Genomic DNA, 24991 nt, shown 5'->3' on the forward strand with positions numbered 1-24991 from the left:
TACAGGAAAAAATGTGTGGTAGATAATATCTCCGGCATTTGGCAGAGGCTGAAAAATGTGTACTGACATATAATCCCTGTATTTTATCTCTTGTGTATTGTCCTGCATTCATGGAGTGCCAGTTGGAAGCTGCATCTCTGACTGGAGACTTTATTGCCAGTCTGGTGAATCTAGGTGAAAGTTGGGTTCTGTGCCAAATAAGCACATTTCCACTTGGGATAAGCTGTATCAAGGTAAATAAGGCATTAGGTGCAGTGAATTCACACTCACACCTTCCTGCCCACTCTTAGCTACAGAAAAGCTTTGTTCTTTGTGCACCAGAACCACTTGTTACCACTTGCCAGGGAGAATCAAGTTATTTAAAAATAAAAAATAAAATAAAATAAGCCAGTTATGCTGCAGATGGAGATGAACAAACCATAGCTGTATTGAGGAAAGCTTTAAAGAACTGCTAATTACAATGGCTGTTGTGAAGTACGTGATGTTCATAAGCACATACTATATTTAAAAGTAGTGTTTCTAGAAATGCAAAATACTGCATAAGCACAGGAGAGAAGATCTATGTAAAAAGTTTCAGCTAAGAAAGATTCCTTTAAAAAACTGGCCTTGGACTCTGAAAAAGCAGTTATGTCCCTGAAGGGTTGCCTGAACATCCTCTAGACCCTCCATAGTTATCTTTTAGGAAAAAAAAAAAAAAAGATTAATTGGCAAAGAGCACTTCTTAACTGTCCATGTAAGATGAGTAGTTCAATCAGTCCACTTTTACCGGGTTTAATTTAAAAAGCATTCCTTTCTTTTGTACATCTATGCAGTTTCCCCATTTACAGTCCTTAGTTTTTACAGGAATGTTGTGATTTCAGCAGATTGTTATTTCTGCAATTAGAAAACACTTATTTAGCTCACCTTAACTTTGACAGGAAATACGTGTAGTAGTGGTACTGGAGAAAAACGTGGATTTAAGCCATCACTGTAGACTTTTTGTTATTGTCCTGCCTTGCGTAGAATACAATATAAGGAAATGCAGATCTTCAGAGGTTTTTTAATCTCTTGTCCACAGGCAATATACATATAGACGTACAATGTCAACACACTGTGAAAATGAATATTCCTCTGCGTTCATGTTCTGATGCAGTGCTATTGGACAATGGGAGCATGGCACTGCTCAGGTTATTCTGTTAAAGCCAGGACGGTGGCTGCAAATTTTTCGTGAATTCTTTCTGATTTACGCCAGGCAGGAATGGGCCCTCACTTACTCACCTGTGTTTTGTTTCAATGTATTTTTTTCATTTGGAATGAATTTCTTGTTAAATATTCAAAGCTTTTGGCTACTGGTAGTAGTGGGAAAAGTTGCAGTGTAAAATGAGTTGCACATTTTTTTTAGTTTGTTGTGCTGCATGCTCTCTTCAGTACATCACTGTATGCTGTATTGCAGAACCAACATGTCACCTTCCAGCAGTATCAAAAGTACTGCCATCCTTCAGAGAAAGCCCCAGTGGAAGACTGATGAGACAGGATCCTGTGGTTCATTTGTCTCCAAATAAGCAGGGTCATGTAAGTTATCCTAAAAAAGGAATTATTTAATATATTGCTCTTGCTTCAAAAGCTCTTGATACCAAAAGTGTTGTTCAAAATTGTTTAGTGTGTCAGTTAAAGACACAGACAAAAAGGGGAAAAAATAGTCAAGCCTTGTTCCTTATTAAACTAAGGAGGAGGCAGTAGAGCAGATCTATTACTTCCTGAACCTTACAGAAGCTAAGGAAGGTCTGCTAAAATATTTGTTAGTTAATAAAGTTTTACTGAGAGATGATCAGCACTTTCTTGTTTGTTATCTTGTGATAAGGAGAGGATTTGTGGGAGTTTACAAAGCTATTTCTAGGGCTCGCATGTGAGAGTTGAAGTTGACTAATACATTGTGCAAGGCAAGACTCTGAAGGCTGTTTCTTCGAAACAGAAAAGTGGTCTTGCTTTTGTTTTGTTATTTTCTCCACTTTCCTCGTCTACTGTAGCTGTTAATTCCTTTCCATAACCTAACTTGCACACTATTAGAAGAGTACTTTTGAAAGGTCCACTGGAATACAGCTTAAGTGTCTTTCTTATTTTATTTGTTTTAATTTCTGAATGGTAAATTCTGCCCTTCTGTCTCCACACAGTTAGGTATGTACTCTGTTTTGGAGACTGTCACTTCTTGATTTATATACAGAGAGATTAACTGCAATAACGTTCATAAATTAGAAATGTCTTGAAAATCATTTGTCACTACATCAAAAGAAAAGGAAAATATCCTTTAAACTGTTGTCCAGTATGCTGGAGCACTTCTTAAAATTTATCTGTACAATCAGCTAAAATATGGACCTGTGTTGCATGATCATGCTAAAAGAACCGGTTGCATTTATTTAGGTGTGAGAAAGTCTTTCGTTGGTTCCTGTTATTTGCTCTTGCTTACCAGCATTCTTCTTTGAATACAATTTGCAGTGTTTCTTTTAGGTTATTCATTCAGAACAACACGCCTTCATTATTTTAAAACAAACAAAACACCTGTCTTCATATTCTTAGGAGCACAAACTAGTTTTTATACTTAGATTGACCTGTTTTCCATGTGATGCATTTGACCATATAATGATGTAATATGCACCTCATTAGCTTGTGTGCACAATGCAACAGTGGAATTACTAATGCCTACATTCTTCTCCTTTAGTCTTTGTTGTTGTAAATCTTTCTTATGTAGACAAATGGATGAGGGACAGTGCTACGCTTTCTAATGAAAAGCAGTAAATTTAACTGGAGATAACTAGGAGTCCATATCAACTTAATATTCCTCCTGCTTTTTTTGTCAGTTCTTATTTTAGTATAATAAGAAACGTGGATGCTGAGATTTCTTGCTCTGAATATCAGTCCATTCTCTATTTTCCCTCTTCTCCAGTGAGAGCAGAAACAGTATTTCATCTTTGACATTTGATCTGCCCATGTCTGTCCAGTAAAACTCTGGGTAGGCAAATAGGGAAGGTGGTTCTAAATGTCCTTTCTGTCCCTTCTCATATTCGTAGGCCATCTCCCTGCCAAACAAGTCCGTTGCATAATGAAAACCCATTTTTTTTCAGTTCCAGTTACATAGATGATCAGAATTTAGATGTATTCTTTAGATGGAAACTAAAATTAAGAAATTGAGAGGAATACAAATACTTCAAAGATGAGTTACTAAGCAGCGATGAGTGTACGGCAAGAAATTCTTTATGTAATGGATGCCCACTGCAGAGTTGAAGGCATTCTGTGTCTTCCAAACAGCTGGCTGTAACCAGGGGCAGAACCCAGAAACCAACCAGTCTCTGCCATGTCCTGATGGGACAATTTCAAAGCATTGCTTGAAAGCTTCTTTTCTTGCAATTCTGCCATTTGGAAAAACAATTTCAGAATAGTTAAATGGCATTTCGGTGACCATTTGCAAAGGACAGTACTATTGAGGAGGAAATATACCAAGGGTTAGGAGGAGCAGCTGTTGTTTTTTCCTACCTTAGCCTTTTGATAGGCAATTGCATTGTTGAAACATGCACTTTCTGTGGATCGGTTATGTATCATTTTCTGAAACACCAGACTCTTAAAATTGGAATATTTCAATTACAGTAGCTATGAAACAGGTCAAAGTCTACACAGCTCAGCCAGTGTCATTCGTCCAGGCTGAGTAAATTGTATCTGAAAGGAAACAATTTAAAGTATTTTGGGACAACATGTCTGTTTTTCCCTGCGTTGTTAAGGCATGGCTTCCACATCCTTGTGAAAGCTGCTTATGTGCACTAAGAACAGAGCGCACACATTGTGTTGGAATGAAATTTGTTGAGTTAGGTTCCTGAACATACCTGTCCAATACTTGAAGGTAGAAGAGTTCCTACTGTGCAGTGGGGACTTCAATAACCCTTTCCTCCTCCTTTTCTATTGCCGTAAAACTGAAATAAACCTGCAAGTATGTTTTTTTTTTTGGATTGTTGTTTCTTCTGTAGTCTGACAGCCACTACTCCAGCCATTCCAGCAGCAATACTCTCTCCAGCAATGCCTCCAGTGCTCACAGTGATGAGAAATGGTATGACAGTGGAGAGCGCACTGAATCAGAGCTGAACAGCTACAACTACCTTCAAGGGACTTCTGCTGATAGTGGCATAGATACCACTTCCTACGGACCTAGCCATGGCAGCACTGCCTCTCTGGGAGCAGCAACATCTCCCCGGACAGGGCTAACAAAGGAGAAAGTGACACCACTGTGGCACAGTTCCAGTGAAGTGGTCTCCATTGCAGACAGGACATTAGAAAAAGAGAGCCACATAGACCGAAAGGCCGAGTCTTCGCTGAGTCTGGATATTCACAGCAAGAGTCAACCAGCCTCCAATCCTCTAACAAGGGAGAACAGTGCTTATAGTCTTAGTGATGCCGTCTCGCATACAAGGTAACTTTCACCTCTTATGAGATTGACACCTTCCACACTCATTTTCCCATTCTCACTCTCTAGCCTACCAAAAGTGAGAAGTGGATGTTAAGTTGAGGCTTCTGTTTGACTGGTGAGCGGGCTATTGATCAGTGTTTTGAGAGATCTTACTATGCAGAATGCTTATAAATTCAGACCAACTTTAGTCTTTGCATTTGCTGGTGCATACGACACTAAGGAATGTATTTGACAACATATTCCGTACTGTTGCTATTAAACAAGACAGACACATGCCTGATGAGTTTATAAGGAGTATCTTGCAAATTTATATACATACACATAGATGAATATCTTACATATTTTATATACAAATTAGAAAGGAGATCACTCCCTTTTAGTAATGCACAGTTTAATATGGATTTATTTTTTAGTCTTGCAAGTACATGTTTCAGATGTCTTTTACTTTTTTTTTCCCCACAAGTCTTTTTGTTTAAAAGTCTTGTAGTTATGATCAGGACTGAGAGAAAGTTGCTTGTGAGTGCTGGCATATATCTTTTAAACTCATTCTGCTGCAAGCTGTGGGTATGACACATTACAGTCACGTTCCCTCTTTCCCTCAGTTTTGCAGTTTGTAAAACTAGACATATCAAGTACGCACATAAAGTGCTTGAACACCTCAGATGGAAGATACCCACTTTACAAGTTCAGTGGAGCTGCTAGAGGCATAAAATATTTTAGAACATTTTCCTAACTCATTATTGAAGAAGTATTCAGTGTGCTTTTAGAAAAATACTCAGTCATACTAACAAAAAGAAAAAACAGCTTTTTCAGGAAGCTGTGTGATCATCAAAATTTGTTGGTCTTGTGGAGCCTGACTATTGCATTTTTATTCTTAAGGCACATCTTTTTGAGTGTACAGCTAAAATACCTGTAGGCTGGAAGCCTGAAGCATCTTTTGCTATTCATTTTGAGCAAAGCTACATTTAGGCAAGGGTAGATGTTTATCAGACACTTTAACAGTTCCTGGTATCGTAGCTGCAAACAGAGGTTGTCATAGAGACTGTAGTGCAATGAACTGTCTCCATGTAATTTGTCATGGTAATGCTGACGAAATCTATTAATGGTGGTCCCAGTCTGATCTTCTGCCTCTTTATGGGTAACCATTTTTGGCACTAAAGCTTGTATTCAGTTGGTGTAAATTCCATCCTAGTCTTTGAGACTGGTGTTTCCAGTGGCTGTATATGTATGAAGGGCTTGAACAAATCTATAGAAAACACTGTGTACAGGGATTTACTTAGAATTTAGGCAACCTTAGCATTTACCCCTTTTTTTGGAGGTAGAAATCTAAGTGGTGGTTATCTGCAGTGTTATACCGTTTATTTTAAGACATGCATATTTATATGCATTTCTGCTTGACGTTTGTTAGAATTTGCCAAGTGCCTTGCGGTATTTCTCTGAACATAACTTGCAGCAGCATTGCATGTGAGATTTTTATACAAAATGCTGATAACAGTAAAGTTATAAGAGGCATTTCCATTTGGAAGTGTTTTTTCAAAAGCAGTTCAAAAAAAATGGAAAACATCTATAACTTTGAAGCTTTATTGTAAATGTGTGCCTAATACATACCTCATCTTTGTGCATCTATGTTCTGGTTTCCTCTGGTTTCTGAGCACCAAACAGGGTTGGTTCAGTAAAAAAAGCCAAGAAAATGTAATAGGAATACATCTTCACCCTGACAGCTCTTACCTTTTATCTTTCATGGATATGATATACTTTGCAACTTGATTGCAAGCTTGGACCAAGATTTTGTCTCATTATTTATTATATGAACGCTGTCTCAAAACGTGGTTATGTTCTCTGGTTGATTTGTTTTAATGCAGTTGATGTTTCTCTAATGATACTGAAATGCTTTTCTACATATTTTTTTCAGGCTGTTGAGATTTCCAGATAAAAGTTCCCAAGGTTTTATGTTATTTCATTTAAAAGTCAGATTTAAATGCAGCTCTTTGCAAAGGAGAGGGATAGTAGCAATTTGTAGAACACATGGGACAAGATACTTGAGAAACACTACAATCCTTGCACCCACATAAATTTATTCTGGTGGAGAAGAAGGCAGACTGATTTGTACTCCTTCCTTATTTTACATTTTTGAAGACTAGAAAATGTGTTTGATGCCTTGCAATAAAGCTAAGGCACGGTGTGAGCAAAAAGTTGTCATTTTGTTTCTCATGGTGTCCTTGATTGATGGTTACACACTGAACAGCAATGCTGAGCTGAGGAGACCCTTGGTCCAGCTGTTCTCTCCCAACACTCATAGCTCTTCCTATGCAGCCAAAACAGCTTGTTCCAGGAGGTGATCAAGCCAAAACGTAACAAAGCTAAAAAATACTTTATTTTTTCTCCAGTCTGATCTGTTCACCTGTACCATTGACTCCATGGCTTCCCAAATAGTGAGGCTGACCCAATAGGAGGGGCACCAGGGACATGGGAAGGAGTAGATGGGGCTGGAGACAGGGGCTTGTTAGCCTGGCACTTCTAAACGTAACTGCAGCTGCCTGCTTCAAGGAGGGGAGAGTAAAGGATGATTCTGAACAAGCTGCTTCTTGTGAGAAACGAACAGCTTAATTGTTGTGTTTCTTTAACTTTCTAAATTGTTATCCTTTGCTGGCTTCTTCCTTTTTTACCTTTTCCTTGTGGATGCCAGAATGCCTTCAACATCTTTGGAGTCGGGTTTCTGAGCAAGAAGAAAAGGAATTTGGCCCTGAAAAGAACTCAGTGACAAAGGAAAAGAAAATCGCCACAAATTAGAGTGTTTGTGTCTGTAGAAGACAGGAGCAACAATTAGTGTTCAGATCATTTGGTTGTGCATAAAAGAACTTGTACCTGAGAACTGGTGGCAAAATGTAAATTATAGTGATTAACTTTTACAGCAGAGCTTCTGGCTGTGTTTTTACTTTTCTTCTCCACCCCCATTCCGAAGTCCTTCCTGATGATTGTGCAGATTTCTCATAGCATCCCAGGAGAATTGCATTATGTAGGCCAGTAATTATACAGAATCATTATAGCTGAATGTCATTAAATGAAGCCATATGCGCTGATGGCATGAATTCCCTAGGAAAAAAATAAATAAATCAGACTTTCATTTCCACTTAACCTATGTGGTTTAGAAAAAGTATGAATATTTCTAATCTATTTTAATTACTTAGAATATTTTTAATATTTAACCGTTGTAGATTATGTCTAACAGTTTACTTTTATGAATGACTCATCTGGACTTCTTGCAGATTGTCATGTAGTATCAGAATTTTTCCTTAATTTAACCCTTCCTGTCACAATACTCCAGCTGGGAAGTGGGGAACCACCAGTAGCAAAAGGTTTTCTCTCAGTCCTGAGACTGAGGACTGAATTCCTTCCAGATATAATCAGGCTGGTCCAGGTGTCTGTTACAGTTTTCCATCTATATACTATTGACTTGCCTGTGTTTACACGTAGGATAAAAAACTTCAGGCCTTTCCAGAGTTCTGCACATAGTTCCTGAATCAGAATATCCTCCCAAAATATTATATTGTAAAACCACAGCTCAAAACATTCAATACACTTAAAAGAAAAGTATATTAAAAACTATATGCTAATTTTCTTGCTCATCTGCCAGGCTGCTCTTAGCATGTATTATATATGATATATATTATAATAAATATTAAAATAGTAGTACTTACCGTATACAATATTTATATACTGTATGATATATAATAAAACATAACTACTAAGTTATGCATTATATACATTTTAGATATACATTTAATGTAGAACATATTGAACATCATTTTTTGTCCTCTGTGCATAGTAATGTTAAGGGTCAACACTAGCAACCTAGCTAGGAGCTGTAATTAATTTTAAGGGTTTTTTCTTATATATAGCACTTCCTTGAGAGCTACCTGGTGGGATTAAAGAATTCCGAAGTGTGTTCAGAGCTTCTGTTTTCCTACACTGAAACAAAAGGCTTCTCCAATTCTTGAATGTATTTAGAAGGGCATAAACATTCAAAAAACATTCAAAAACAAAAACAAAACAATAAAACAAAAACCTCATATGTTTTCTTTAAAGATGTACATCTTCCACAAATTTTGGTATTTTAATTTTGCTGGGGTGATGCCTTGCAGATGGGCTGGCTTGCTCAGCATGTGTAGGAGTTTTCAGTATTTAAAAAGAACAGAGAAGGAGGAATGAAGAGAAATGTATTGCCTCTACCTCTAGATCTTATTTTTCTCCGCTTTCTTGCTATAAATTGTTTACTTGCATCTATTATAAATAAAGGCTATGATGTGCAGTACCAAATATATGGGCTTCATGGAGAGAAATACCTTCCTATATTTTTCCAATCTGCCATCTTTTGTGCAGGCCTTACAATGTACAGATGGGGAGGATCTGTAATACAAAGTCTGTATTATTGTTGCCTGATTTGTGTACACATGGGGAGATGCATCTCCCCCCTAACATGGGGGACTGCCCCACCATCCCCGCATACATTCGGAGGAGGCGTGGCCTGCAGCAGCTGGCACTGTTTGAGGTGGGAAGACTGCCATCCGCTCCGACTCCTTGCATCCACAGCACTTAGCTGTTGGGACTTCACTTCAGCCATTTGGAAGTGGAACACGTAGTTGAAGGTGACTCTTTAGAAGCCACCTGCTGTCAGGAGAGAGAGAGAGGAGAGACTTAAAAGCATGACTCTCCCTGTCTGAGACACCTAATTTAAGATGAGGAGAATCACCTCCAAGGGTATTTCTCTCTGCATTGGCTACCACAGGAGCTAGACAAGTGGCATAGATTAGGTAACTGACTTCTGTAAGGCTAAATGTAAGTGAGATTATTTTTCCAGGTGGCAACGTAGATATAACCTCAAATACTTTCTCTGTTTTGTTGAGAGACATTGAAAATGGACATTGAAAATGCCTTGTTTCATCAAGATATAAAAAGTGTTAAAGAATTTCCTGTTAAGCTAAGAATGAAAAGATTGTTCAGTGACTTTGTTCAGCCTTCCAGCTAATTCTTATTTCTCAGTCAGAAACTGTTCTTTCCCACAGGTCCATCTGTTTCATATTCCTTCCTTGCAGTATTGGAGACAGGGAAGAAAATGTGGCTAAGTTGTGGAGAGAGCTGATGGAAAATTGGTCTCTATATACATAATGCTGTTTCCACACTAAGGCTGTACACAAAGCTTCGCTCTAACCATAGCTAGAAATGCCTGACCTTTTAAGGTTGCTAAAGTAAATATTGTCTTGAGCACTAGCTCTCCTGATATTATGCAAGTTGCATGAGATTTTAATATCATCATAGCTAAAGAGTAGCTTCCATCTGAAGCCTCCCCCACCTTCTTCCAGCAATAAGTTGCAGTTAGTTGACCCACTACTTTCTTCTGGCTAAACAAATTGCGGCATATGTTAGGGACCTGCTCAAAGTTAACCATTTTTGTAAGCGTCTTTTTTAGCAGCAAATGGTAACTGCTTTTCAGGCAAAATCCAGGAAGCCCTCTTTTGAAAGATGTATGGGTTTCTTCTGTGGTTTGTTGTGGAGTCTCAAAGGGATGTTCCTTGTTGCTCAACTTTCTTCACAATATGTTTTGTTCTGCTTTCCAGCAAGAAGTTGGACTTGGGTTCTTTTTGCTAATTAGTTACAATCTCATGTATTAGTTTGAAGCTGCTAATCACCGCGAGCCCTATGTTTCCCATTTGTAAAGAAGGATGAGGGGAGGGTGGTATATTGACTGCATCCTTAGAGTTTGCTTACAAAATTTTTCATGACTGGGTGAGATGTTTCTAATAAAACATTCATGGAGAGCCCTTAAAAAGGCTGAGCTGGTTTTGCTACTCTGCCTGTTCTGGTAAGAGTAACATCGTGTGCTCCGAAGTTTTGCTTTAAAAATAGTTGAACAAGATGCATAAACACACATTAAAGGCAAATTTTGTCTTTGTTTCTCTCCCAGTACCATGAGTTCACGACACTCTGCCAGCCCGGTTGTTTTCACCAGTGCCAGAAGCTCACCTAAAGAAGAACTTCATTCTGCTACTTCTCCCCAGCTCGCACCTTCTTTCTCCTCCTCCTCTTCCTCCTCATCTGGTCCTAGGACTTTCTACCCTCGCCAGGGTGCTACTAGCAAGTATCTGATCGGATGGAAAAAGCCAGAAGGGACAATAAACTCAGTGGGGTTTATGGATACAAGAAAGTAAGAATGTTTTTTGGTTCTCTTTTTTGGTTATTAGCTTTAATTGTAAAGAAGCATTGACATTTGTGACATTTCTCTGTACAGAAAAGCACAAGACTTATTTAATAGAATGCATATTCTGCAGTACAACTTAATCTCTAATCTAGAGTTCTGCAGTTGGGTTTAAATATTTAATAGTTGGCTAATCTCATTCCCTGTTAACATACTTAGAAAAATAATAATTACAATTTCTAGAGTGCTGTACAGATTTCAGTCCTATTAAAGCTTTCCTTGGGACCTCTTAAAGGTCACTCAAAATGTTATTTCAGCAAATATTAAGAATCTTCTTAATGTAGAGGCTGAGCTCTTTCTTAAGCCTCTCATCCATGTAGTAGTACTGTGCATGCTGTGTATGAGCTCTGTGGTATTCCGTGTACCTTGCCTAGATTGCTGCCAGTATCCAGTCTAACTGACTGAAGGCAAGGCAAGGGATCTCTGTGTTACAATACAAAGCCATCTCTTCTGGAGTAGAAATAAAGAAACAACTTTCCAGTGAAAATACTCTTCTTTCCAGTCTAGCATGGCTTCGAAAGCAGGTGGTTTGGAATGCCCATTCCAGAACAATTTGTTCATCTCCTCTTGGCTTTTATTAGGTCAACGCAGAATTCCACGGTGATGCCAATCACTGACTGTCAAAAGGAGATCGTGAAACTCTGTAAAATCTGCAGTAAAAAAAGCCAGTTGGAAGATTAAAGGAACTTGGTTGTTTTGTTGCTTTTGGCTCATTTAAGACATATATTATATTTAGTTTAGTGCAGAATATGCATTATTTTAACAGATTCAGTCCCTTATTGAGAAATGGATGACAGCCTTAACATGTATTGCTAATTGTTTGCTTCAACAGGTATTCGTTAAGATGAGGCTCTGCTGTATTAGTGAAACTCCCATCCTTTTTCGTGCCCCCTTACCTATTTTTTGTCTTTTAAAATTTTGAGGATGCTATAATTTTTGTTTCATTCATGCCTCCTGCCCCAGGGCTTTGAGACCTGAATGTGTCTGTTCCATTTCATTTAAGACGTCACCAGAGTGATGGCAATGAAATGGCCCACCCTCGGCTGCGTGCATCAGCAAGAGATCTACGAGCATCACCAAAACGAGCATCCAAGTCCACCGTTGAAGAAGACCTGAAGAAATTGATAGATCTTGATAGTCCAACACCTGAATCCCAGAAGAACTTTAAGGTATGTTAGGAAGTCCGTCATCTGTCTATTTCTTGTCACACCTGAGTAAAATCTGAGATACCTTAAGAGCAATGCACAGGTTGTCTTCTGATCCGAGACGTGCTTCTGTTGACACAAAACAGAAGTGTGTGAAGTTACACTTCATAAGTATTTGATGATCGAGTTCATTGCTGCCCAGGCATATCACTAATACAGCACAGGGTGTCACAGTTTGGAAACTGATGAAGGCTGTGAAGCCCTAAGATTTCTGTGTAGAAAATGCTGTGTGCTTTCAAAGTAGCCAAAGCTGAAGTGTTCATTCTTACAGAGCTTACTCTGTACTTTGCATTGTTGGCCTCAGAGTTTCTCAGATAAGATCTCTTCCATTCTCACCTGTAAGAGGAAAATGAAATGCAAGGCATTCTCTGAATGCTCATCATTGGCAGAAAGTCATCTGTTTGTCGCAGACTTATCTACTAGAGGAAAACATTTGGGGAACAGTTTTGTTATTCCAGTCACTGCGATAGTATTACAACTGTGTGCGCAAATCTACAGAGACTAGTATGCCTAATTTCAAAGAACGTTTAGGACCATCGGCTTGTGAGAAATCCTGTAATGTTGTCTTATGCATTTGAATTGTTCTTCTCTGATTGCAGAACTAGACTGTGACTTGCTGGCAGTATCGCAATAATCATGCTTTCATGCCTCTCTAATCCTGTTACTTCACAAGGACCAAGAATGCTCCCTAAACTGAAGCAAATATTTATACAGAATAGTTACAAAACTTCTTGAGGTGTTCCATAATGTGTGTATAATAACTATAAAATGTATATATTAATTTTAAAAGTCCGTCATTTTGAAGAGAATGCCTTGATTTCTGTAGTCTCCATATACAGTCAGTGCCTAACAGCTCAGGCTCATCACCTAAAGCCCAGATGGTTTCCACAGCAACTATGCAGAGGAGAGAGCAACTTCTTTCTTTGCTTGCAAAAGCCCAAAGTGGCTTATTAAAACTTGTAAGAGCTAGGTTCCATGCACAGATTATTTCAGACGTTACCTTTGAGGCTGGATAAGAAAATCTTGCCAATGGCAAGATATCTTTTTCATAGGTTTGTGGTAGTTCTACAAGGCGAGCGAGATGTGAGCAAATGAGAACATCTCCTGTTGGTTATTTTTGAGCAAGGGGATTAGTCTCACTCCAAGAAATTCCATTCTGTTTAAAGAGGTCACCTGAAGATCATGAAAAGTGTGTATGTTCCAAAGTTTGTCATTTTTCTGCTTTGGGGTAAGTGAATCCATTCCTACCCTAATCTTAATTTTCTGATGCCTGTAACAAGTATGATAACTCAGGCGATGCTTTTGATAAATTTCAGCAAGTCACCAACACTATCACACCAATAAATTAAATCGTCTACATTTTAAAAGTAACTGTCATTTCTGCCCACTGCATGATTTATATTTCATCTTAGAAAAAAATTATTGCTCTGACTACATAAAAATTGACAGCTTAAAAAAAAAAAAAGATAATGCCTCTCATCAGATCATTGCACAAAGACCAAAAAACCTCCACCCACCTTTCTGATGGCTGCCAAAGGCTTTGTTTTCTAGTAGAATTTGTTCTAGGCTTTGATTTACATATATATATATATTTATATATATTTTACATATATTTATATATATTTCATATATATATATATTTACTATCTTCCTAGTCTTCCTCATCTCCTTACCTATTTGTAATGATTTTTACCTTCTCAGACAAGTCACCCTTCTTTTCCTCTTCCCTCTGCTGAATTATCAGAAGACAACTCCTAACTATATTGCCTCTGTTTTCCGACTCCATCACATGTTTATGTCTGTGCAATCTTTTAGTCTTACGATCTGGCATTAATTGGTGGTTCCAGCTCCTAATTCTTTGGTAGATTTTGAATTCTTTAGCACGAGGTGAACTATAGGACCCTCAAAGAAAGAGGGTTTGACATATTGGCTCTTTCTTTTCCTTTGCCACTTCAAGGCAAATACTGTGAGTTTTTAGCTGATCATAACACGAACCTGCTGATTGAGCTTTTACCTTTCAGAAGGAAAAAATAACATTAACATAGCATTAACATAGTGACAACTGTGTGCCAGAAGTTGTCTCTTTTGTAGTGTTAAGTGTATATGCAAAGTTCCTAGTGTGATGGGCATGAATCCTGTTCTGAGGGAGGCAATGCAAAAGGGAGAAGGTGACATAACAAAGTTTACATGAGACATTGCTTCTCTTTCCTTCTTTGTCTTTTCATGACAGCAGGTTTTGAAAGTAATCTTAATTATTTCTGATCCATAATCTATAAAAGCAAAACCTGCAGCAAACTTGCAATATTGGATTTGTAATATTTTGGCCAAAAAAAAAAAGAATCTGGCGGATTCTTTCACTGTAGAGTATCAATTGTCATTCTTCCATATTCTTCTCCCACCTTGGAGTGTGGGTTTTTGATCACAGGAATAGAGTACTATCTGTGTAAATAGTTTTTTCTTTTCCCTTTTTCTGAGATGAGAGAACTGTTTTTTTCTGTGCAAATGAGCAACACACTATAATGCTTAATCACATTTTCCAGAAACCGAATTATTTCCTTTCTTGTTTAAACTTGCTTACGGAGCAAATAAGGGTGATGAGGTCTTCCTCTGTTTACCATTTCTCCATGAAATCCTTGGATCAAATTTCAACCAAACCATAAAAACTGTTGTGTCTGAGATGGTTATGTTGCCACAGGTTTTAAGAAAATTTGTGGCTGGTAGAGTACAAAATTGGTGTCTCTGCTGGTGGGAATGGTATGTGTAGTTTGAAAGCAGCTCACTGGCACTGGCCAGAGAAGTAGTAGCTCCAGACTAACCACAGCATTGCTTCCTTGTGTGCAGAGCTTGGGGGAAGCTGGGATTATGCTGGGGGTAAGACACAAGTTCTCAAACTCATGAGACAACTAATTTAATTTTCATACAAATCATTCCGAAGAACTGAAGTGGTGGGCATTCCTAGTTGCTCAGAAATATGAGACTATTAATTAGTTGGCATTTGTTGGTGCTCTGCATGCAGGAATGCAGCCTCCCCTGGCACGAGGAGAGCTCTGTTTTATGCAGCATTCAGTTTGTTTTTGTAAACATCATCTCTGCTACATGTAAGCTCTGTAATCCATGAGGGATGGCTAACATTTATACCTTGGTATAAGTTTGAAGAATACTTAAAAGCAGAATGTAAGACTGGCTGAAAAAGATCTGATGTGTTACCTGGTTATAATTTCTTTCAAAGCATGTTCCTTTAGTTTCCTTTCTTATCCACTCTGGAAAAAAAAATACTATGTTAACAATTGCTTTCGTATTTAAAAAGAAAAAAAAAAGTTTAAATAAACCACTTCATCATACATTTCAAAAGTTTGTATTGATTTTTTAATTTCTTTTTTATTTCTTTTCTTTTATGAATGTATAGTCACACACTCTGTCCTGTCAGTCTCCCTTTCCCAGCACTCCTACTACAAGGCGTGCCTTGCAAAGGACTTTGTCAGATGAGAGTATTTACAGTGGGCAAAGGGACCACTTCTTCGCCTCGCGGGCCTCACTCTTGGACCAAGCCATGCCAAACGATGTCCTGTTCACCAGCACGTACCCTTCTCTCCCAAAGTCACTGCCACTACGGAGACCATCGTATACTTTGGGAATGAAATCGCTACATGGTAAGGGTGTTTCCGTGTTTGCTGCTTTCAAAGGAATCCATCATGATTATGTTAAAGGAAAACAGTTTGTTACGGCAAATTAGTACTTCCGTCTTGATTTTGCTAAAATGAGGGGAGTCAAGTCAACTACCTGAAAAGATAGAACGGGATATTTTTCCTCGCTTCAGTGGGTATGAGATTGCATGATGGGTCATGCAACTGCACCTTGCAGAAGGAACACAAAAACTTGCCTCATCAGCTGTAAGCTTGTACCATTTCCTCCAGGAGTCATCAGGACCAGTTGGACCAATGGGCAAATAACGTATGCCTGTTTGTAATGGTGCATGGTATAATAATGGTATGTCCACTAGCATTTATTCACTTTTATATGACTGGCTATGCTAGAAACAGCTTTTATTACTCCAACTAGTTTTCAATTCACTCACTTGCCTATTCATTTTACAGGACTTGAGTTACTTAATTTTGGTCACACATCAGCAGCTCAGCAAGGAAAGGTACTTGGTAAACTGTTGTCAAGAAGGCACTCAGTTTCCTCCATTAGTCTACCGAAAAGTGTCAGCAAGATTCTCTGATAGGTTTTGTTACTTTATATGAATTACTGAGTTGGTGAGAAAGGGACGTTAGCCGGTTCCTGCTGTATCTCGTAACTATATGTGTACTAAGTGTGTTTTTCAAAAAGAGCTAGATCTCAGCGTGGGATTCTGCAGTGTTTTCTGAAGAAGTATATATATGTTCTGCTTCATTCATGTTTTAATGTTTCAAGAGGAAAATCCAACACTACCGATAGGTTCAACTCATTAGAGTAGGCGCTATGCACTGTCTGTACTGAGATACATAAGATACGTTTTTACAGTGAAGGCTGCTGAAGAAATCTATTTTAAATTCTTTTAATCTGTGTGTGACCACCAGGCATCAGTTTTCAGTGTTGAACCTGACATTTAAATGAGGTGTTGTTTCCGTATAACATGTTTCTTGCGCAAGAGTTAGGAAACCAAGCTCTCTTCAGTTCTTTTTATATGGACTAAAATAACTTTGCAGACTTGGTTACATGTATAACTGACTGATGGGTTTGGCTTCTGAGGGTTTGAGGTCAGAAGATGAATGATGCCATGGGAGTAGTAGAGGAAAGCAGCACTTTTCATTCGGATGCCTGTATTTTCCAAAAAAGAAAAACCAAAACCTTCTTTCACTGTCATGTTCTCTTCCACACCAAACCGATTATTCCTTCTAGCACATAAGCTTTATACATTTGTCAACAAAAGAAGACTTTTCATTTTCTGTGAAATGTAGGTCTGCGTGATAAAAGGACCAGCTACTTGAGTGACACGTGAATTGTCTTCCCTTCCCCCATCCTGCTCGCCTTTGCTGGGAGGAGGATTAAGTAGAACTGGATATTTAATACCTCTAGTATTTGTTGGCTTCCTGCTATTCAGAGTTCTTTTAAGTCAAAGATCTTAATAACAAAGATCTGTCACTCCACCTCAATTTGGTTTGAAGAGGGGAGAACAGCGAGCTAAAAATACTTCTATTTACTTATTTATCTGTCTTAATTAGCAATCCACCTCACACTTTAAAAAAAGAAGTCGTTTATCAAATGGTTAGTTCTTTTTCTCCTAATTCTGCATATCTTTTTACGAATTGTAAATATTTTAATGTTAAGAACTTCCCAAATAGTTGTCCTCTTTGGGGAAGTTAATGCAAGAATCCTCAGTGTTACTGCTCAGCTAACCTTAAGTTTATGAAAAAGTGAACACGCGCACACACACACACACTCAATATCCAACATTTCTGAACATGAAGCAAATGAAGCATGGCTTTTCTGGTCATTGTTTCCCAGGCAGTAATACCACTTTTCTAACATTTTTATAATGTTATTATAGTTCTTGAAGTTATATAGTTATTGGAGTATATATATTTTAAAAAGAGTGAAAATAAGCAATGCAGTTAGTGGCGTTGTCATCCAGTGGGTCCGTGTCCTGCCCACTGTGATCTCTTCCTGTTCACAGTGCCCAAATTTCCTTTGCCTTGGTCCAAACGGGTTCTTCAAGACCCTTCCTTTCTGTAGCTTCTTCCCATGTGCCCAGTCAATTTTCTCACCCTCACGTCTCTAGGTCTCCTAACACCACCTACAATTTTTTCACAACTTCCTTTATGGCTTACCAAGCAGAGGGCACAAGGAGGCAGGTTGTTGCTGCTTCTGAGCTTCCACACGTGCTGACCAACCAGCTATCCCATGTTTGTCGATTGTCCAGTCAGTAAACTGAAATAAAATAGGTAACTGCTGGTTCACACTTTGCTCTTTCCCTCATTAGTGCCAATAATTTAAATGCTTCATTCTGCTAGGCAACAATTAGCACAAAAATTACAAGAACTTTATTTCTATATATCTTTTTTTTTTTTAAGCTTGCCAGTGTTTCCCGTAGCAGGCCATATCCCAGCTCTGGGTGGGTATGGGTATTTTCCAGTAAAGGTGGTATCACTGACCTGCTGAGAGATGTGCAATGCATTCAAAATCATTTTTAGGGTTTTCTTTTTCTGGTTTATCTTGGTTGGCCTAATCTGCTTCCATTTGTTTACAAGATTGTAAAGAGAGAGGGAAAAAAAAAACCTTTTATTTTTAACAGGAGTAGATAGGGTACCAGGGAGTGTAGGAGCCCCGGCAAGCTGCAGAGCCCTCCAAAGTACCTTGAGCTTGTGCAAAGGCAGGCATCATTGAGTAGAAGAGTGCTGCCCCCACCCCAATACTGGGGAGGAGGCAGAGGTTGGCTTTTGAAGAGGTAACTGCAAAGATTTATGCAGATTAAGAAGGAATTGTACGTCCTGGTGAGAGGCACCGTCTCAGAAAACTGGCACGTAACATGCTGTAACTGGTCAGCTCATTTGGTCAAACGTTCTGCTGTGGTGTTTGGTTCCAGAAATGCTATCCCCCAAAAATTAAAAGGAGGGATACTTTAGTATTAGGAAAGGAACATTTTTTTCTATGTAACTTCTCGTTTGTTCTGCCTTACTCTAGGAGAGTTTTCTGCCTCAGACAGCTCCCTCACAGATATCCAGGAGCAAAGACGGCAGCCCATGCCAGACCCTGGTCTTATGCCATTGCCTGATTCTGCCTCTGATCTGGACTGGTCAAACCTGGTAGATGCTGCCAAAGCCTTTGAAGGTAAATTTTCAGAATACAATACTTAGAAGACTGATCCTTCTGCATGCTTTATGGAGGACTTTTTTTTTTAATTAGGCTCTTGCTTTTGTTGTTTTTATTGTTTCTGCTTAGTCTGAAGCTTAAACTCTTTTAAAACAGCAACTCAAGACTTAACAGCCCAGAACTTTGCATGTAATAGATGCCATTTCTTCATGCTGTATTCCCTCTGTGCTACAGTTTGGCCAAATATCTTTGAAACCGGCTATTTTTCATTTCATGTAAAGCAGCTGCAGACGTAACAGCTAGGGTGGAAAAACATCTGGCACAAAAGTACAAAGTCAAGTCAAATAGGGAAAAAGTACATGAACACATTAATGATTGTCTGCTTATTGCCTGAGCATGAAGCTTCTGGAGTGCAGTTCAAGTGCACTGCCAAGGTAATTTGGGAAATGTGCCTTGTTGGCGTATAGTCCGTTGCCATTCTTCCCTCTGCGTACTCTGAATACATGGACGTAAGTGTCATTTTATCCTATAGCACTTTCCATCTCCCTGACGCTTAGTAACTGAAGAGAACTGTAAGCTGCCTACGTGTGTTTGAATTTAAAATGAAATACTCCTCGGCCCAAAGGGAGTTTATCTTACCGTTGTTATAATCTGCTGGAAAATTCTTCCAAGTGCTTTAAACAGAAGTGTCTTTTGCTAATCTCTGCACAAATGCTGACCTGCCTTTGTGAAGGTGTTGTCAGTGATCTTGAAGCTTTTGAACATCATTCTGCATGGTTAGAGAAGGCTGTGAAGTAACTTGCTTCTTGGTTTTTCTCTGGTGCTAGTCATACACATCATTAAGACGATGCATGCGGATGCTAGCATTGAAGGCATACGTTTGTGCTCTGCTCTATTGCCATAAGAGTTGTTTGCCACCACACAGGGCTGAAACCCAGGCCTTAATGCATTTCACTGTGGTCAGCAGTTTCTGTTCAAAAGATCCCTTCTCTTTTTCTTTCCCACTTAGTTTTCACTGTCCTCAGCCTGAATCCCTTGCTTCCATAGGCCCCAGACTCACTTGCGTTTCCAATTAGCAGTGTGAACAAAGTCATTGTGGTGAAGGTAACAAACTGACAGCTCAGATCAAGAAAAGCTGGGGTAATGTGTTGGCTGGCAACTTTATCTCACCACTGTAAAAATACATTCAGCTTTGACGGAACAAATCTGGAACAGCTATCTGTTGTCAATATAATCCCAGCCTGTAGTCTCTGCTAGGTGCCAGCAGGGACTGACAAGTACTAAGCAGGCTAAATTCTGATCTCTGATCCTGGACACCTTTCTTCTGCATGGTGTCTTCAGCACAAGCCTCAGGAGTTGTAGGCAGTAATATCTGCAGCCAGCTGAAACAAAAGCTGCTTGGATTCCTGAGGTATGCCAACCTTCAGTATTTTCAAAGGAAAAAAGAGAGGAGCAGGAATAATCCCATCAAATACTAAGGCGTGTTAATATTAACCTTGTTGAAAACACAGAATAAAAAATTGCCAAGCAGAAAAAGAAAATACTGTTCTATTTTCAGTGAGAGACCAGCAGCTGCTGAGGGAGAGGTGTTAATAAATTAAGTTAAAAAGTGTTTACGTTGCTGTTTGTGCTAGGAAACTCCAGAGGTAGGGACTGTTGGCAGGTTTGTCAACACCACATGTGATAGTGACTTATAGGTGTGTTAAAACATTGTAAATGAGCAGTTATAGGACAAAAAAAAGTGTAGATACAAGGCAGGAAAGAGATTTCACATTTCTGTATGAAAAGACTTTATAAGAAGGCATAAGGAAAAAAAATCTGAAAAATGGCACTGGTCTGTTTGTTTTCCACATGTAAGTTTTGCATGCTGAGCTTCCCTTTCTTCAAGATGAAGGGATCCCTTTACAGAAGGACCTAACTAAGGAAGCTAACTCTAGGTGTTGAGCTGTTGGGGAGTGTCATGCAGTTGTACCCAGGAAGTTCTGTGCACTGGTGGCTGTTCCAGCTTAGCTTCTTGCCTGTATTGGAAGTGGCCACGGATGGAGTGCCATGGGGGCATCTCCCTCCCAGGAGCAGTTAGCCTGAGGGTGATGCATGATCTGCCTGAGCGTGCAGAACTCTGCCAGTGCTAGTGCACACTCGTTGAATCCTGTGCAGTGGAGAAGCTGGTACAAATACTAGCCATGCCAGACTGCTTCTGTCAAATGGGTATTGGTATATTACACCTAATCTTCACACAGGCTTCTTGGATTGCCTTGAGATCTTGCAGTGTAGCTATTGCACTATGCTTAAACAAGTCGTTACTGCTGCCATTGTTTTTCTCTGCATGTCTGTCTTTTCAGTTCAGCGAGCTTCATTCTTTGCTGCTGCTGATGAAAACCACAGGCCTGTGAGTGCTGCCTCCAGTAGTGATCAGGCTGAGGACCAGCTTTCTGCACAGATAAAGCCTTATACAGGGTAAGTAAATACCCCACACGTGCAGGCTTCCTCAGTTACAAACTGGAGAAAAATGTAGAAACAGTCGTATTTGGAAGCTGCCTCTAGTCTTCACAGAACAAAGTTCTCATGATGATGGGAAGTAAAACCAAAAGGATCATAACTACAGCTGAACCTTGGTGCAGGTGCCTTCTTGTCTGAGACTTTTATGAAGTTGTCCAAGGCTATGGTAATTCAAGGCACATATAATGAGCAGAAGGAGAGAGACCATGTGACAGGATGACAGCAGTTTATCATGGGTTAAATCTGTTCTTGTAATGTGCTGAATGTGTTCCATGCACTTTTTGTTTGTTTTGAGAATTTGTAGTGTTCCTGAGTGCATACTTACACAAAGCCATTCTGTGCGTTAGATACCCTGTGTGAATACAGTAAAATCTGTCAATGCCTATTCTTGTTTCCTACTTTTAACAGTAAAGAATCTCCTCCAACTCTCGCCTCTAAAGTGGACCAGCTGGAAGGTTTGCTGAAGATGCTGCAGGAGGATTTACGGAAGGTAAACGTTTGATCTACAGAAAATCTGCAATGCGTATGCTTAGTGCTGATAGGTGATTCTAATTACTGTGTAGTTCTGCTTTCCCATGCCTGAGCCCTATGACAGTCTCATCCTTTTGTGTGAAAAAGACATTTCTTTACTACTTTTCTCAGGATGTGCTTCCAATTATTCAAGGCTAGGGTGCAGTGCCTGAACTGTAGGCATGTGACCCCTCTGCTTAAATCAGGAGGGTGACTCGGAGTACATGCACTCCTAATTCAGGTGACTGTGTGAGAAGCCTGAAGTTAGTCCACGTAAATATATCCTGCTGACGTTGAAAAGGGAGAGTTTGACCTAACCATACAATTTTACTGTGGAAACTTCCAGTATTGTTACTGTCTGCTTGGTCCAAGAAAGATACGCTGTGGTCAGATGAAAAGTCTGTTAGCTAGGGTAGTGTTTGCAGAAATGTTTCCTATCCCTTGTTTAATTAACCATCAGTAGTTGTACGTTTTGCTCATCCAGAACAGCACATGGCCAGTTTTATTTCACCACTTGGGGAGCCAGCCTTCTCTATTAGAATTTAATATAGAGAAACCCTGATAGTTCAAGCAAAAAAAGTAAGGAATGAAACGTCACAAATGTACCTTAGATATAAAACCGTGTGTTATTGCACATAAAATCCTTATAAAGTATGAGAGTCGTGTTCGCTGAGGTTCTTGCCACTTGATGTAGGTAGGAAGCATGATCTAGAATTACGGCTAAGATGTGTACTTTTCCTCATGCCCAAGGAAAAAGAGGACAAAGCCAGTCTTCAGGCTGAAGTGCAGCATTTGCGGGAAGACAACTTGAGGTTACAGGAGGAATCCCAGAATGCAACTGAGAAGCTGAAGAAGTTCACCGAGTGGGTTTTCAACACAATCGATATGAACTGAAAACAGCATACGGGGAAGGAAACTATCTGTTATGAATATTATTCCTGGGACTTAAGCTTTAATGCCACCTTAATCATGACATGTGAAAGTATAGTCAGAGCACTTCCCTGTCCTTCATCCTCCAATAACCCTTTTTTGCATCTCTGCGCGCACTCAGAATAATTGCAGATCAACAATCAATGTCTGCCTTTTGTAGAAAAACAAAGTAAATAATTTTAAAAAGGTAAAATAAAAGTTTAACTGCTAAAATGTGAATGTCTATTTTTTGCACATTGTTTCTTTATCTGTTATGTACAAAATGATTTGGAGGCTGGATCAGGCTTGCTGCTCCATCTGCCTCTGTTTCCATTAACTCCTTTCTCTCTGTTTCAGGTAATCTGCTTTTCCTTGCAGCTTTGGCAAATATTATGACATCTAGAAAATTAGAAAGAAATGGTTATTTTACTGCTTTTCTTACATTGTTTTCTGAAGTATGCCACAGACACGGGGATGTAATGCAATGTTTTAGGTGTCTCCTTAGCAATTTGCGCTTGATTGCTAGTGCTACCTTCCCATACGTTACAGAGAACGTGTCCCCATAGTGTATGGTACAGTACAACCAGCGTCACAGCATTTGGAGAGAGGCTAGAGGCTTGAGCGAGGCATATTAGCACACATCTCTTGCATTAGCGTTTCTGGTAGCTTTTGTTTCCTGTGGAAGCAATGGCTGCAAGTAACTTGACGAAGGGCAGAACAAGGCATGCTGCAGTTCGTACCGCATCAGGCAGGCTGAGAGATACTGAATGCTGTTGCTGTGCTGCTTCAGTATAGTCCCCTTCCCTTCCAGGGGAACCTGTCACTTGCATATGTGCAGAAGACTTAGGCTGAAGTTGTAAAGAGATTAAGTTGTTGGGTTTCTTTTTCCCCCCTCTAAACTGTTTCCATGAAAGTCCCCATAAGCCATTTCAGTGCACCTGCCCTTCTGTTCTGCTTCTCTGGACTTCTCAAATCGCAACAGATCAGAGAAATGTTGGAGAACATTTTTAAGTGCGTTCTCTTACATGGGAGGTCTTTAAAAATCCTTTGTAACCACAGGCAGAGGAATATGTAAAGGTGAAATTAAAGAAGTGTATTTTTTTCAAAGTACTGGGGTAGGATTGGAGCTCTGAAATCCCCAATTCCCAGTGAAACTATCTAGCATGATATTTCCCAAACTGCCTCATGTCAGGAAAGTTAATTTCATGTTCTCTGAAGGAACAGCTAACTTGCCACAACGTATTACCTCTCCAGAAAATACCTTTTCAGTGTAGGCACTGCAGTCTGCACAAACATTGAGTATGCAGTCACTACCTTAATGAGTACTGCCTCGCGTGAGGTGCGGTATGCTTGGGGTTAGCTCCAGGAACACCCGTCCTTCCCTGCCCTTTACCGCATTCTCAAATAAACAGAATAAGATCATCAGGCATAGGCTTGTCACAAAAACTTCCACGCTCTTTTCAAATCCCTTTTTCATGCTCTTTAATCTTGCTCCACACAAGTACACACTACACTTCAACCTCAAACTTCATTTGTGATGCTAATCCCCATGGAGTTCTTCTCTAATGTTTTGTCATGGAAATGGATCTCTTTGGAACTATTTCTGGAGTGCTTTTGTAAAGGTTTAGAATGTTTTGGGTTTTTTAATGACTTGTATGAAGGAGATTTATATAATGCCTGATATTATTTGTAAATGGGAAATATTGCTAACATCTCTGAGCATCCTGAAGTCTTGCTTTTATTCTCTTTTATTTTTAAGTTTGGTTTTTATTTTATTTCAAAAAATATTTTGGGACTTGGGGCAGACTATTTATTAGAGTTTTGCAACAGAGTTCTTCTTGTATGATGCCTCTGAAGGCTACTTGTAAAATTCTGACAATAAAACTCATTTTAAAGGCTCTTCTAAACCATTTTCTTCTGATTTTGTTGGGTTTGTTGTTTGAAACTTTCCAAAACATCCTTTTCTTCGTGCTTTCTTCTTGTACCACTTACCTAAGTGCTTGGGGATAGAATAATTTCATTCTGATTTCTACTTTTTATCCCTCTGAAGGCCTTTCCTTAGTATGTACACACACGCTTTATCCATCGACTTTTTACATACATTACTGCACAAATCTCTCTTCTTTCCCCCATCTGCAGTATGCCTTTTTCTGTATGGCCAAGTTTTTGTTACCTGTGGCAGTAACTCTCTGAGCGTCACCAGGCTGACCCAGGAAAGGGGGGTGGGCAGCATTTCTTTTAATCATTTACCATTTTTTCAGGATTCTAGAACACATTTGGAAATTAAAGCCAATGTAGGTCAAACCAAACTTGCCTGGCACATCTGCCCAAGGGTGCACACAGCTTTCAGCATCCTGGAACCAAACCTGTAAGCATTAAATATTAGGTGCTAGG

General features: G+C 39.3%; 1 protein-coding gene across 17 annotated transcripts in view; it reads left to right on the top strand.

The window, feature by feature from the left end:
* Positions 1-24504, top strand: part of SIPA1L1 (signal induced proliferation associated 1 like 1) — a 205527-nt gene extending 181023 nt beyond the window's left edge. For 12 of the 17 annotated variants that reach the window (XM_083839245.1, XM_083839247.1, XM_083839246.1 and 9 more), the window contains 9 exons: positions 1433-1551; positions 3993-4432; positions 10392-10631; positions 11686-11851; positions 15294-15537; positions 18551-18697; positions 21022-21136; positions 21587-21668; positions 22439-24504. In XM_083839245.1, the coding sequence (XP_083695371.1) occupies positions 1433-1551; positions 3993-4432; positions 10392-10631; positions 11686-11851; positions 15294-15537; positions 18551-18697; positions 21022-21136; positions 21587-21668; positions 22439-22582 (1697 nt within the window). In that variant the 3' untranslated portion in view covers positions 22583-24504. The remainder of the gene's footprint in view (positions 1-1432; positions 1552-3992; positions 4433-10391; positions 10632-11685; positions 11852-15293; positions 15538-18550; positions 18698-21021; positions 21137-21586; positions 21669-22438) is intronic. The other 5 variants (XM_083839240.1, XM_083839241.1, XM_083839242.1 and 2 more) reach the window with 2 other exon arrangements.
* The last annotated feature ends 487 nt before the right edge of the window (positions 24505-24991 follow it).

The sequence above is a fragment of the Anser anser genome (genome assembly GCF_964211835.1).
Source record: "Anser anser genome assembly, chromosome: 5".
In the NCBI taxonomy this organism is placed as follows: domain Eukaryota; kingdom Metazoa; phylum Chordata; class Aves; order Anseriformes; family Anatidae; genus Anser; species Anser anser.